At 46.3% G+C, this 12,792-nt stretch overlaps 1 protein-coding gene across 2 annotated transcripts in view; it reads right to left on the reverse strand.

Annotated features, from left to right (window-relative positions):
- Nucleotides 1-775: 775 nt before the first annotated feature.
- LOC110331656 (fatty aldehyde dehydrogenase) overlaps nucleotides 776-12,792 on the reverse strand; it is a 21,636-nt gene continuing 9,619 nt past the window's right edge. The window contains exons 6-11 of one of the 2 annotated variants that reach the window (XM_021212438.2): nucleotides 12,382-12,523; nucleotides 9,253-9,419; nucleotides 6,615-6,714; nucleotides 4,570-4,805; nucleotides 3,617-3,729; nucleotides 776-2,191 (exon numbers count right to left, since the gene is read on the reverse strand). In XM_021212438.2, the coding sequence (XP_021068097.1) occupies nucleotides 3,649-3,729; nucleotides 4,570-4,805; nucleotides 6,615-6,714; nucleotides 9,253-9,419; nucleotides 12,382-12,523 (726 nt within the window). In that variant the 3' untranslated portion in view covers nucleotides 776-2,191; nucleotides 3,617-3,648. The remainder of the gene's footprint in view (nucleotides 2,192-3,616; nucleotides 3,730-4,569; nucleotides 4,806-6,614; nucleotides 6,715-9,252; nucleotides 9,420-12,381; nucleotides 12,524-12,792) is intronic. The other variant, XM_029546391.1, reaches the window with a different exon arrangement.

The raw sequence follows: 12,792 nt of genomic DNA on the forward strand, positions 1-12,792 counted from the left end.
CATATACCCTCCTTCCATGTACAAGTGATCAAGTGCAGGAGGACCCTGCACACTTTGCTTGGCACCTGTTGGTGACACTGGGAGAACTGAATCACACAGAGTGGTGGCTATGCTGTGACCAACCAGGCCTTTCTATCTCTGACCCAGACTGTTCTTTGGAACATTAGCCTATCAGAAGAGTGAGACTCCAGAGATGGCTGCTCTTATTCCAGGATATAAATTGGATTTTAAATAAAATGAAATTTCAAAAAGCACTGCTAACATTCTATTATTTCCTGGCACCAGTCTGTGTGGAGTTGTGGGAAGGGTGAGCAAGCCATCTGGGCAGCTCTGGGCATCCTGAAGGCCACAGGTGGGAAGCCTGGCCAGGCAGCCCTCCTCTGCCTCAGTCCACCCGCCCCAGACTGAGCAGCGCTCGCTCCCTGGTGGTCTCCTTTACAGCAAGTGGTGTTACAGTGTGAGCAGAGCGGCGAAGCTCAGCTTGTCTGGCCACACAGCCTCAGGGTGGCACACGGCACAGATTCAAATTCTCGGTTGCTTTCGGGCCTGTGACTGGTGGACACAGCTCTGAGCTCAGTGGTGACACATGGCACAATGACCGTCACATACTCACAGAACAGGATGTGAGGTCTGAGAAAATTTCAAATAAGAAAGCAAGACAACCAGGCAAATGGCATCCTTGAGGGACAGAAGGGAAAAGTGGATTCACAAAGGAGCTTTGTATCATATCTCCATTTCTGAGGTCAAAATTAACACTCACAATAATTTATGAAATACATTTATTCTGAAGATCAGTAGAGTAAGTATTTTGGCCTAACTAGAAGCTGTGATTTATAATTTAATATAACAATAGTAAGTGCAAATTCAACATTGAAATTTTGTGCAAAATATTTTATGATTAGTCTATGATAACTGCTTTAAGCAACTATTTGCTAAACGGGCCAATGATTTGTCCTTGATACTTCCTTCATACAATACACTTCAGATAGCCTCAATGGTGGGACAGGTTACTGGGCAAACACGGTTGTACATTCAATAAGCAAGTTACATTCTCAGTGAGTGGGCCACGTCTTAATTTGGACCCCAGGAAGGCAGGGAGGCTTGGAGCTTTGGGTCCAGCCAGGCCCCAGCAGCAGGAAGCCAGAGCCACACAGATCTCTCCGCCATACCCCTGCTTGGCCACACTAGGATCTGAGGGAGAATGATGCCCCGCTTGCTCCAGAGCGCTTCTGACCATCCCATCCCTTCAGTGTGCCCCGTCAGTTCACAGTCTTCTCCAGCAATCCCTGTCCTGTTAGTTCTGAAGTCTTCGGGTCTAATAACCCCCCCTTTCACTACAGGAAAGGCTCCATGCTTTATAGATCTGTAGGAATCTAAGATTTAAAAAGTAAAATTTCCTTGCATTGTGCTATGAAAATAAGCAGAAGGCTTATCCTTGAAGATCTACATAACATTCAACTTGAGGGCCTTGAGGGGATTTTTATGAAGAATGGGGAGGGTCCCCATCATGTTGCCTAGGCTGGCCTCAAAGTCCTGGGCTTGGGAATCTTCTGGCCTCAGACTCAGGAACAGCTGTGACTGCACGATGCCCTGGGTGGCCTTCACAAAGAAAACACTGCTTCTTGGCAAGAGGCTCAGTGCAGATTAGGTCATCACAAAGGCACTGGGACAGTCCCGACAGACTGTCACAAACACACAGACTTTGGGTGGTGCACTATGAATAAGAAAATGTTTAAATGGAGAGCGGACTCCTGAAGGCCGGTCTCAAGCCACAATGGATGAGGTGGACATACCCACCTGCAGTTTTAGTACCTCAATGCCTAACAGTAGCTGGGAGGACCTAGCCTCAGCTCTCAAGACAACAGAGGACGACTGGAAAGCCTGGGCTGGAGAAAAATGGCCAGGGAGCAGTTATGGAGTCTCCCTGACATATCCGCATGGACTGGGATCTAGCGTGACATGTTCTCGCCCCAGCCCAGGCTACATCCTCTCAGCACCTGCACTGTGGACAAATGCAGAGATCTGGCTCAAACATTGAGTTTCATTAGTGGTTTGTGGCAACAGCTTAGGTTTGATTGCAGTACATCTGTGAATTTCCTGGTTTGGGTACAATTTTAAAAGTATTGGTTTGTTAACCATTTAGTAGAGGGATACTTCAGTAGAGGCAACGAGGAAGTCATTACAGCTGATCCTAAGGAGAGGAGAAAAGGATTCATGTTATTCTGTTATGAAAAAACCCACCCACACCAAGCCTTAGCACATAAGCCCAGGACGAGACTCTCACAAATATTTTCTCCAGAGACTAAATTCATAATAGAAAAAAGAAAAAGCTATGTGTTCCTAAAAAGCCATAGAGTAAATCATGCTTTTCCTCAATAATGACAATAAGACAGAGGGGGTAGACTGCACACTGTGCAAAGCTAACAGACATGAGCAGAGGCATGCATTATCCTGGCACTGTGGTAGGAGTCCAAGCATTGGCATGAGATCTAAAACTGATGAACGTATTTCTAAGTCCAAGAGCAGCAAAAATGTTTTTAGAATGTTTTTTAAAGACCCAAAGGAGCAACACAGGCTACACTGTGAATCACTGTTTAGAATAAAATATGCTTTGATACGAACAGGATAGAAGGTCAGAGAAGAGAGCAGAGAGGAAGCAAAGGGAAAGGTCAGATCGACACCTGACTCCATCCTGGGTTAAAAAGAAATGAATGTATCGGCGATAGTAATGAGATAGGAGAAGTTGAAATTGGCCTGGGAAATTGCAAACTCCCCCACACTGTAGGGAAGATCCAAGTAGAAGCTTTGCCAAAAATCTTAACTAAGTCACCAAGCCAAGGATCTAGCCCGCGTGTTCTCATTCCCACCAAAGACCTGGCTAAGGAAGACCAGTCTGCCACACCCTCCGGGACCTCAAGGCTACCTTGTGTGCTGCACTGACAGCTAGGGGGGCTTTCTTGGGGCCAAGGCAGGCTTTGGGAAGCACTAACTCAGCCTGGTCCTCTATGTCACCCTAGAGGCTGAGGAATTCTACCCCAACCAAAAGTATGCACCTTAGGCTATGGGATCAATGTCAAACGAAATGACCAGAGACCCAGGCCTACCTCCAACTAGATCTCCAGCCTCAAAAAGATGTAAAAGAGGGAAAGCCCTGAACTGCCACAGTGAGTTCCTAAGCCGCAGGGTTTTATTTTTAATTAAAAATGAAACAGCTGAGATTAAAAAAATATATTCTCAAATTATGAAACAAACATTAAACATGCAGGTGGTGACTGTGGACTGGTGCTGCTCGGTGCAGCCTCCCGGACTGACAGAGGCAGTGGTGCAGCTCAACATGTGGCCACTTGCTTTTAGTCAGGACGCAAGCTTCGCCAGACCCAGCCTAGACACTACTCCTATACATTTCTCTCAGATTACCAGGACCCATCCCTGTCCCTTTAAAATGATGCCTAGATTAAATTTTAACACCGATTAGCTCCAGACCAAGGTCCTGTGTATGTAAGTAAGTTAAACCTTCTGTCAGTAACCTCAAGCCTTCAGCTATAGAAACAACTAAAACTAAACGGACCCCAGCCTGGCCCACCGCACACACAGAAGGGAAACAGGAAGCTCCTACCTCACTCTCAACAGACAGCTGGGGCCTGACCGTCAGTGCTTACTGGACCAGCGCCGGCTATGAACTATCAGAGAAGCCAACAGGGCTTTTCCCCTCGGCAGAGCTTGATATTTCTGAGAAAACCCAAATGATTTCAAATGCAGCTGTTATCGCCAATCCGTCAGTGTGGCAATAGTGTAAAACACAACTTTCATATTTTAACTGAGATACATCATCTATAAACATGGCAGTTCCGTCATGCCCCTCATCCACTGCCACCCTTCACAGACACTGTCCCACATGTCCTTAGCTGTCGGAGGAAACCCTTTCCCTCTCCACCTTGACATTCATTCCCACAGACTCCTTCACCCCAGGGATGTACCGCTGCCCAGAGAAGGAGGCTCTCACGAGGGCCTCTTTGCAATGTCACCTCTGTGATGACCTGTGGCCCAAGACAAACTTTATCTGGCAATCCACTTTGGAGGGAAAGTATGCCTAATAAAAACTACAGCCCTTGCCTGTCTGTCTCTTTCCACTCCCACCAGTCCGTCTCACCAGAATGACTTCACGCATGTTCAAGAACAAACTGAAACTGAACAGAGACGGCCGATGCCCAGAGGAGCAGAGGGCTGACAGCTCAGGAGCTTCCAGAAAGCTCCACAGTGTCTCAGACTCTCATAAAAGTTGGTAAACTCCTGTAACCATTTTGACTCTGTAGGCCGTTTAGCCTTCAGAGCTACTGAACGTTGACACTGCAGCCAAAAAGCAAACGACTAGGACAGCAAATGACTGTGTTTACAGAAACAGATAGCTGGCCATCTGGCTGACTTTAGAAGCTGATTGAATGTAGCTACAGCAGCCCGCGGTGAGAAGGAAGGACCAGAGGCAGGATAGCAGAGATGGACTAACAAGCAGCTGGCCCAGATAGGAAGAAGGGCCAGAAGGACTGGTTTGTCAGGAGCGGAGGGACTCACCTTGACAATCACAGCAGCGACAGCGACCAGGCACACAAGCAACAGCATCCCCAGCCTTCCTTTGTTGAACTGCTTCAGCAGGAAGAACTTGGTCCAGCTGACCTTGGACTCGCTGTTGGGCGGGTACCTGATCTTGTTGACACTCTCCCCCTTTAGCCCTTTTAACAAGCAGGGGCGCTGATGAGAAAAGGTATCAAAAGTGTATTTTCCATGATACGCCCCCATTCCACTGGCACCTGAAATAAATGGAAGAGAAAAGATGAATTTCACTGTGGGGGCTTCCCATTTCAACATAGACTGAGAAAGCCTGGTTGGGCTCTGCCCGAAGGGGAGACATCCAACTTCTTGGCCTTTCTTCCCAGAAATCCTTTCCCAGCTTGGCTCCCAGCATACCCAACCGCCCTCTCAGGTAGGATGCAGGATCAGGATCTGCATTCCTTCTGGGGTTGTGCTGTCCTTTACACCAGGGGTGTGCTAAGTGTTTCGGGGTATTCTTTGGGGATTCCCACCACAGCCCCGTGGTGGTCTGTACCTCTGACCCAGAGCCAGCCTATCTGCCTAAGGTCACATGGCTGTTAAAGGAGGAAGCTAAAATGTGAGCCCAGGTTAGTCTGACGCTCAATGCTGTACGTGTGATTTCCCATCAGTCCACATGACCTTATTTATACATGGCTCCCCTCACTTGCTTCCTCCAAATTCTTAAAGAGCAACTGAAAACGGGATAACAAGGTTATATGGCTAGGTAAGAATAAGCAAGGAAAAACTTCTGTCTTCCTGGAAGCCACGCTCACATAATCCACAATGCACACAATAGACTGCAGATGAAACTGTCCTGAGTAGTGGCAATGGACAAAGGCAGAAGGCAGGCTGCCTGGAAGCTGGGGACAGTTGGCTGGGGCCAGGCCACAGCTCAGTCACCAGTGTTTTGAGGGAGGGGATCAGTCAGAAAGCAAGACTGATTCATTGGAGAGACAATGACACAGGAGAAAAAACCCGAGGACACTGAGGGAGGAGAAGAGGGACCAGCTAAAGCCATCACCATGGTAGGAAGGACCCAGAGGAAAGGATCAGACTGCATCCACAATGCTTCCCCAACAACAAAATGCTCCTTGCCCGTCCTCTAGAGAGCGGGGGACTCTCACGCCTCAAATAAAGCAGCACAAGGAAAGGCTGCCCGTCCCCACGGAGGCCTGGGGGGGCTTGTGCATGTAGCACTGACTGCCCACTGCAGCATCAGCTTGAGTAGAGCACAGAAGGATTCTGTTTCTGGCATTCTAAACCTTTCTCTCGCCGCTGTACTGCACTTAAATACAGGTATCTTACTAATTAATCTGAAACCTGATTCTCGGCCCTTAAGCCGGGAAGATCTGGTAGCATAGTAAGGAAGGGAAGTAACGAGGTGGCGAGAGTCATCACAGCTGTGGTCAGTGACAATAAGGACAGAGAATGACGGGACAGACGGTACTGTGCAGGCCATCAGGAAATGACCGCAAGCTAGGTGAGCAGCAGCCAGGAAATGACCCCAAGCCGAGTGGCCAGGGGAGGACACGGTCCCAGAGACATGCACAATAAACAGTACCCAATTTTCAACAGCTTGTACAAGAAATCCAGAAAACATGCTTCTGGCACTTTTCTATTCAGAGAAGGTCGCTATGGTGATTTGGGAAGCTGTTCTCATAAGCTCCTAGGTCTGAATGTTTGGTCCCCATTAGTGGAACTGTTTGGGTAGGATTAGGTGTGGCCTTGTTGGAATGGGTGTGGCCTTTTTGGAGGTATACCACGGGGGTTTTGAGGTTTCAAAAGCCCACTCCAGGTCGAGTCTGAGCCTGAGTGTCTTTGCCCACAACTTGCAGAGCAGATATGAGCTCTCTGCAACTGCTCCAGCACTATGCCTGTCTACCTGCCTCTATGCTCCCTATCAGAATGATGGAGTAACCCTCTGAAACTGTAAGCAAGCCCTCAGTTAAATGTTTTCTCTTTTAGATTGTCTTGCTCACGGTGTCTCATGACAGCAACAGAATAATAACGAAGACAGTCATACTTACCCACACCTCCGAAGGGCAGAGAATTAACAGTGAAGTGCATGATGACATCATTGCCGGTGACTCCACCACTGGATGTCTCGGCAATCACCCGTTTGATGAGCTGAGGAACAGACCAAAGGCATCCAGGTCAGACCCAAGGTCCTATCACTTCTGTGTCCTGGAGGGCACTCACTGTGGGCTCTAAGGACATGCATCCTGGCTTTGTGTGTTGGTGCAAGTTCTTAAGTTTGGGGAGACACAAAATTCATGTCAAAATTCACTAAAAATATTGTATCAAATTATCTTCAGGTTATGAATACATTGTCTCATTAAACGCAGAGGGAATCTGTGCTTAACCTTAGGTCCCATCTCCAAGACAGCTCCTAATTTATAGGGAAATACTCCAAAATCTGAAAAAATTCTGCAATCAAGCTGGGTGGTCCATGCTTGTATCTCAGCCACCCAGAAGCTGGCGCTGGAGAAGCATGAATTTAAGGCCAGTCTAGGATACACAGTGCCTTAAGAATTCTGAAATCTGAAACACTTCTGGTTCCAGCACCTAGACAGTAGATGAAGAAGAGTGGCTCTGAACCTTTGTTTACTTGGTCACCATCAAGAGCTATAGTCCAACATAGTACCAACAATGGACTGTTTAGAAATAATTACTTCTCTCAAGTTGGTACTGACCAGAAGGGTTCTGCCCTGAACAGCTTTCACAGTACCGTGGGATGCTAACAGACTGTTGGAGGTGAGGGAGCCAGGGGTTGGTGGCGGGGAGTCTTATGCAGCAGTGAACCTGTGAACTGTGATGGTGACCAGCACAGCAAGCTATGCCTGTGGGCGCAGGAGTGGCAAGAATGATGTAGGGTAGCACTGCAGCAGGAAACATGCTTAGCACTACAAATCAAGAGTCCCCGGCTAGGGAGCTTAGAGGGTTCCTAACGATGAACCTATAACTAGGAGTATTCTGCTAAGTGGACTTAGTGTCAAACTACCCTCTGAATTTGCATTTCTATACCCATAGATTGGTACACTTCTCAGACCTCATCAGAGAGCAGTTACCACAGAAACTCTCAACTGCCCAAAGAGAAGACAGGAAGTGTCTGCAGAGTGCAGACTCTAACGGGCATTTAGATCACACTCCTCCCCTTGGGGGTTGAGGATTACCAAAGAGAGGGTAGGGAGGAGCAAATGAGACCACTGAGCTCCTGAGCGCACACAGCTGTGGGTGACCATGTAAGATTAAGCCAGTCAACACTGCAGCATGGATGGGGGAGGTTCGTGAGCCCCGATCCCATAACTGAAGAGATGCTGAGAGCTGGATGGCTCTGGAAGCAGGGGAGTCTGTTTCATTACAGGTATGCCCCCTAGAATCTCAACCACGCTCCAGTGGATGACCCCACACCATGAGTAAGTGGGCAAAGTAGAGTTAGGGGAGAACTAGGGGGTGGATGTGTCAAAATACACAGTATGCATGCATGAAATTTTCAAAGAGTAAATGAAAACAGTACATTAAAATTATTATACATCGATCTCTAATCTAAATTATACTACATGACTAACAGGTATGAAGGGCAAGAAAACTTTAGACTTATCTTATTTTTGAATACATAGTTGACCTAAGATCAAAAAAGTCACAAGCTGAGTGTGGTGGTGCTCACCTTTAATCCCAGCACTCGGGAGGCAGAGGCAGGTGGATCTCTGTGAGTTCAAGGCCAGTCTGATCTACAAATTGAATCCAGGACAGCCATGGTTCTGTTACACAGAGAAACCCTTTCTCAAACAAAACAAAACAAAACAAAAAACAGCCTCGATGACTCTGAACTAACAACTGTCATTCTACTTAGGTACTTATAATATGTCCTGAGAATTCATGGCGGGTTTCAAATGGGATTTCCCAGTGACCACAGGGGAAGAACTCAGCACTCAACTGCATGCTGCTAGCAGACTTTACTGAACTCTGCACATTTATCCCATTTCAAGTATGTGTCGCCATGAGAATTCCCTAGCATTGTGAGCTCCCGAAGCCACCGCGTCACTACAGCACCTCACCATCAGAAACTGCACATGGCCCCCTGGCCAAGGAACTCCTCACACTTACTGGTCCCTTCTTCCCTGTTCTCATTTTCCATTTCTCCAGGAGGATCCTGGACCTACATGTCCACATGGAAGACATCATCTGCTAAGAGCAGTCACCTACTGACGGGAATGGCAGACCACACAGGAGGAGGCAGAGCTACTTGCCTGATGATACAAAGCTGCCATTCTTTGGGAACCTGAAACCTGAGTTCTCTCAGCCATTTATATGATGGTGCCAGAGGCCTCTGCCTTCCCCAGCCCCATCTGAATGGCTAGTAATGCCATCTGAGCCACAGGGGCAGGCTCCATGGATCCATGTCACAAAAAGCACCACGTGCTGGTACATGTATGTTTTCTAATTATCCTGGAGGTGTTTGTTATTTAAAAGCCCACTTTCCCCTGTAGATTTAGCTCTAACCCTAGGGGATAAGGATACAGTGATAAACCAAGGCTTCCGTACCTAAGACAGCAAGCTATTAATAGTTTGTCAGTCAACTTTGATATACAAATAAAACATCTATGTTTTATAGCAATAAAGAAGTCTGATTCTTGAAGGTGGATTGTTCTCTGTAAAGCGTACCTTATTGTTACGAGAAAATACGTAGAGAGCCAGGGGCTTTTCACGGTCATTTATGAAATTTATGGCTTCATCTACATTTTTCACAGACACTATTGGAAGAATTGGTCCAAAAATTTCTTCTTGCATCACCTTGGAGCTCGGATCAACATCAGTAAGTATGGTTGGGGCTAAAAACAAAACAAACAAACAAACAAACAAATGATATAACTGGCCAAGCTTAAGACAAAGAAAGCAAAACTCAAACTCCCTCTTTATTCCTCTGGGTCAACTACCCACTAGGCACCCACTACACAAAGCCATTTGGCCTGTTCTCCATGTCCTCCCAAATGTGCCAGGCCTAGCTTTGAGTGACAGAAGCTCTGACTCCTCCCAAATCCTGCTTTCCAAATCCACTGTGAAGCTCAGGGAAGAGTCCTACTTTAGACTAAGGTAATCTCCACAGTTTCCTTCCTTTTGTCTCTTCTAGGTCATGGAAGAAGAGCAGGATGGAAGAATTCTGTTTTTTAATGGTATTAACAACCTCAGTACCATCCAACAACTCAGAAGAATCTCTATTAATTTCTTTATTATTTGTATTCTAAGATTTTTTTTTAACAGCTGATAAAAAAAGATAAGTAAATTAATTTGGGAAGTAATTAATTGTGGTGGGTAAGCTTCCTTACCCACCACACATGCTTGTATTTCTCCCATCATCTTGTATGCTAGTTTTGGAAATTGTATTTAAAGCTGATGGCATGGCTTAGGGAGCAAAGGTACTCACCCCTGAGCCTACCCACTTGATTTAAATCCCTAAAGCCCACACAGAAGGAGAGAACACCTCCCTCAACTCATCTCCTGACTTCTACATATACGCTAGTTAGTTTTTATGTTAACTTGAGTTATTTGAGAAGATACCTCCATCAGGTTGCCTGCAGGCAAATCTCCTAATTAATGATGTGGACGGGCCCAGCACACAGGGGTGGTGCGCCACCTTGGGCAGGTCATCCTAGGATGTTTAAGAAAGCAGGCTGCGCAAGCCATGAGAAGCAAGCCAGCGAGCAGGGGTCCTCCATGGCTCCAGGTTTCTGTTTTCCCTTCCACTGGGGATGGGGAAGGACCCGAGAGTAATAAGATGAGAGGAACCCTTTCCTCCTCAAGTTGCTTTTGGTGATAATGTTTTATCTCAGTAACAGAAACACAACTAAGATAGGAACTGATGCTAGGATCACAGGGCACTGCAATGACAGACCCGGAGGTCTAAATTATGGAAGAGGTTTGGGCTAGAAAAGCCATTGAGTGCTCAAAGCTCATGAGCTGTTGTGTGAACTTAGAAGACCATGTTGAGAGCGGTATAGATGATGGAGGCCTGGCTTGTGGAGTTTCAGAGGAAAATTCAGAAGAGTCCCTTATCAAGGCCATTCAATATTTTGAATTGTAATCTGTAGCTCTGGTGAGCTGGGGCTGAAGAATCAGCTCTGACTAAGAAGGGATTAATATCAATGAGGTGCAATCTTCTAGGAAATGGTTCCTCAGGGTCAGGACACAGCAGCTCTGGCCCAGAGGTGGCCAAGGCTGTACCTTATGCTGGCAGCTGAACGTAGTAACGTGTAAGAGACTCCCAGGTGGTACTGGATTTGAAGCCATGACAGGCCCATGGGGAGCAGCTAGGGTTTGGAACCAAGCTTGAGAGGTCACTGGTGCAAGCATAGCCTCAGTTGCAGTAAAAGCTCCAGGATTAAAGTGGACACAGAGAAAAGCTGAGTCTCGGCACCATGTGGCAGAGAGCCCAGGAGAGTCACTGGTGAAGAGGCAGCCCAGTTGTAAGAGTGAGCCCAGAATTTTGGAGACGCCAGTACCAGGCGAAGACCACCAAGCACAGTGGTGGCTGTGGAGTGGAGCCAGCCTATGAGACCTTGAATATGTTGGAGATGCTTTGCAATTTTAGAAAGATGAGAGTTTCAGAGAAACTCTGGATATCTAATGAAACTGAACTTAAAGTGTTTGCATTTTTAAAGACCATGGGCCTTTTAAAAGTTGGAATGCCTGACTTATATTGTAATGTTGATATTAATATGAGATCTTGTGGATTAACCAGAAGGAAAAGGTTATGGCTTAGTAAGGACAGAGAGAGAGAAGGGGGGGCGTGGCTGTGAGTGTGTGTGTGTATGTGTGTGTGTGTGTGTGTGTGTGTGTGTGTGTCAAGCTGACAAGTGGTCAACAGTTTTATGTCACGTAACACAAACTAGAGTCACATGGGGAAAGGAAACTGCCAACTGAGCAGATGCCCTCACCAGACGGACCTGTGGATAAGCCTGTGATGCATGTTCTTGGCTAACGATGGCTGTGGGAGGCCCAGACCACTCTGGATGGTCCTAATGTGTATACGAAAACAGGCTGAGCAAGACGCTGGGAGCAAGCCAGTAAGCAGCACCCCTCCATGGCCTCTGCTTTCATTCCTGTTCTAGGTTCCCGCCTTAAGCTCCTGTCCTGGCTTCCTTCCCTCAGTGATGGACTATGAGCTGAGAGTTGTATGATGAAATAAACCCCTTTCCTCCCTCAAGCTGCTTTTAACTGTGGTGCTTTATCACAGCAACAGACAACTGAGATACTATGGCACCTGTATGTGTATGTGCACATACATATACACACATAAAGTAAATAGAATGAAAAATCAAGATAAACAAATTCAATGTAACAAGGGCTGGGTAATGTAGCCCAGTAGTAGATTACCTGTGCAGCATGTATGGGGCCCTAGGTTCCATATAAGATGAAATTCGAAGTAATATATATTCATGGTAAGAGGCAAAATACACAAGGAATGTGAACAAGCGAAGGCCAAGGCCAGCAGCTCAAAGCACCATCTCTGGAAGGGATGCTATTTAATGGTGGGATTCCGAGCTACGTTCTCATCTGTAAGTGGGGATGATTATGTAAAATCCCCTTCTGCTTCTCGTGATTTCAGAATAAAAGAATCAAGTAACATACATGAAATTATAAGAAAATGAAAGTAACAAGATCATCTTAAAGGGGCATGCATACATGCATTTAAAGAAGCACACTAAAAGTAATATTTACAGCTTGTGTAGGAACACTAAGTGCTGGGTAATGTCAAACTGCTATCTCCCACAGGAAAAGGTGACTTTCCTTTACCTATGTAGCGTGTGGCCTCATCCGTCTCTCCACCGAAAGCTATTTTCTGTCCTTTAAGCAAACTTTGTAACCTCTTAAAGTGACGAAGATTGATGATCCTTTCATAATCTGGAGAAGCCTTTATGTTTTCCCCATAAAAGTCCTATTAAAAACAACAGGAGTTATTTAATTATGACAAAACCCATATGCCTATTTCTTTAATATGTTAAAAAATCTACTGGTGTTTAAAAACTGATCTGGCTTATACCCTCACCAAATCCAACACCCACTCTTTAAATAATTTAGTACACGTCGTAATTTCACGTTTTTAGACAAGTCTAGCATTAACAAATAAGATAGGTACTCAGACACTCACACCCTCACATCCCCCCCTCTCTCTCACTCACACACACACACACACACACACACACA

This window comes from Mus pahari, chromosome 14, assembly GCF_900095145.1.
Source record: "Mus pahari chromosome 14, PAHARI_EIJ_v1.1, whole genome shotgun sequence".
NCBI classification, from domain to species: Eukaryota; Metazoa; Chordata; class Mammalia; order Rodentia; family Muridae; genus Mus; species Mus pahari.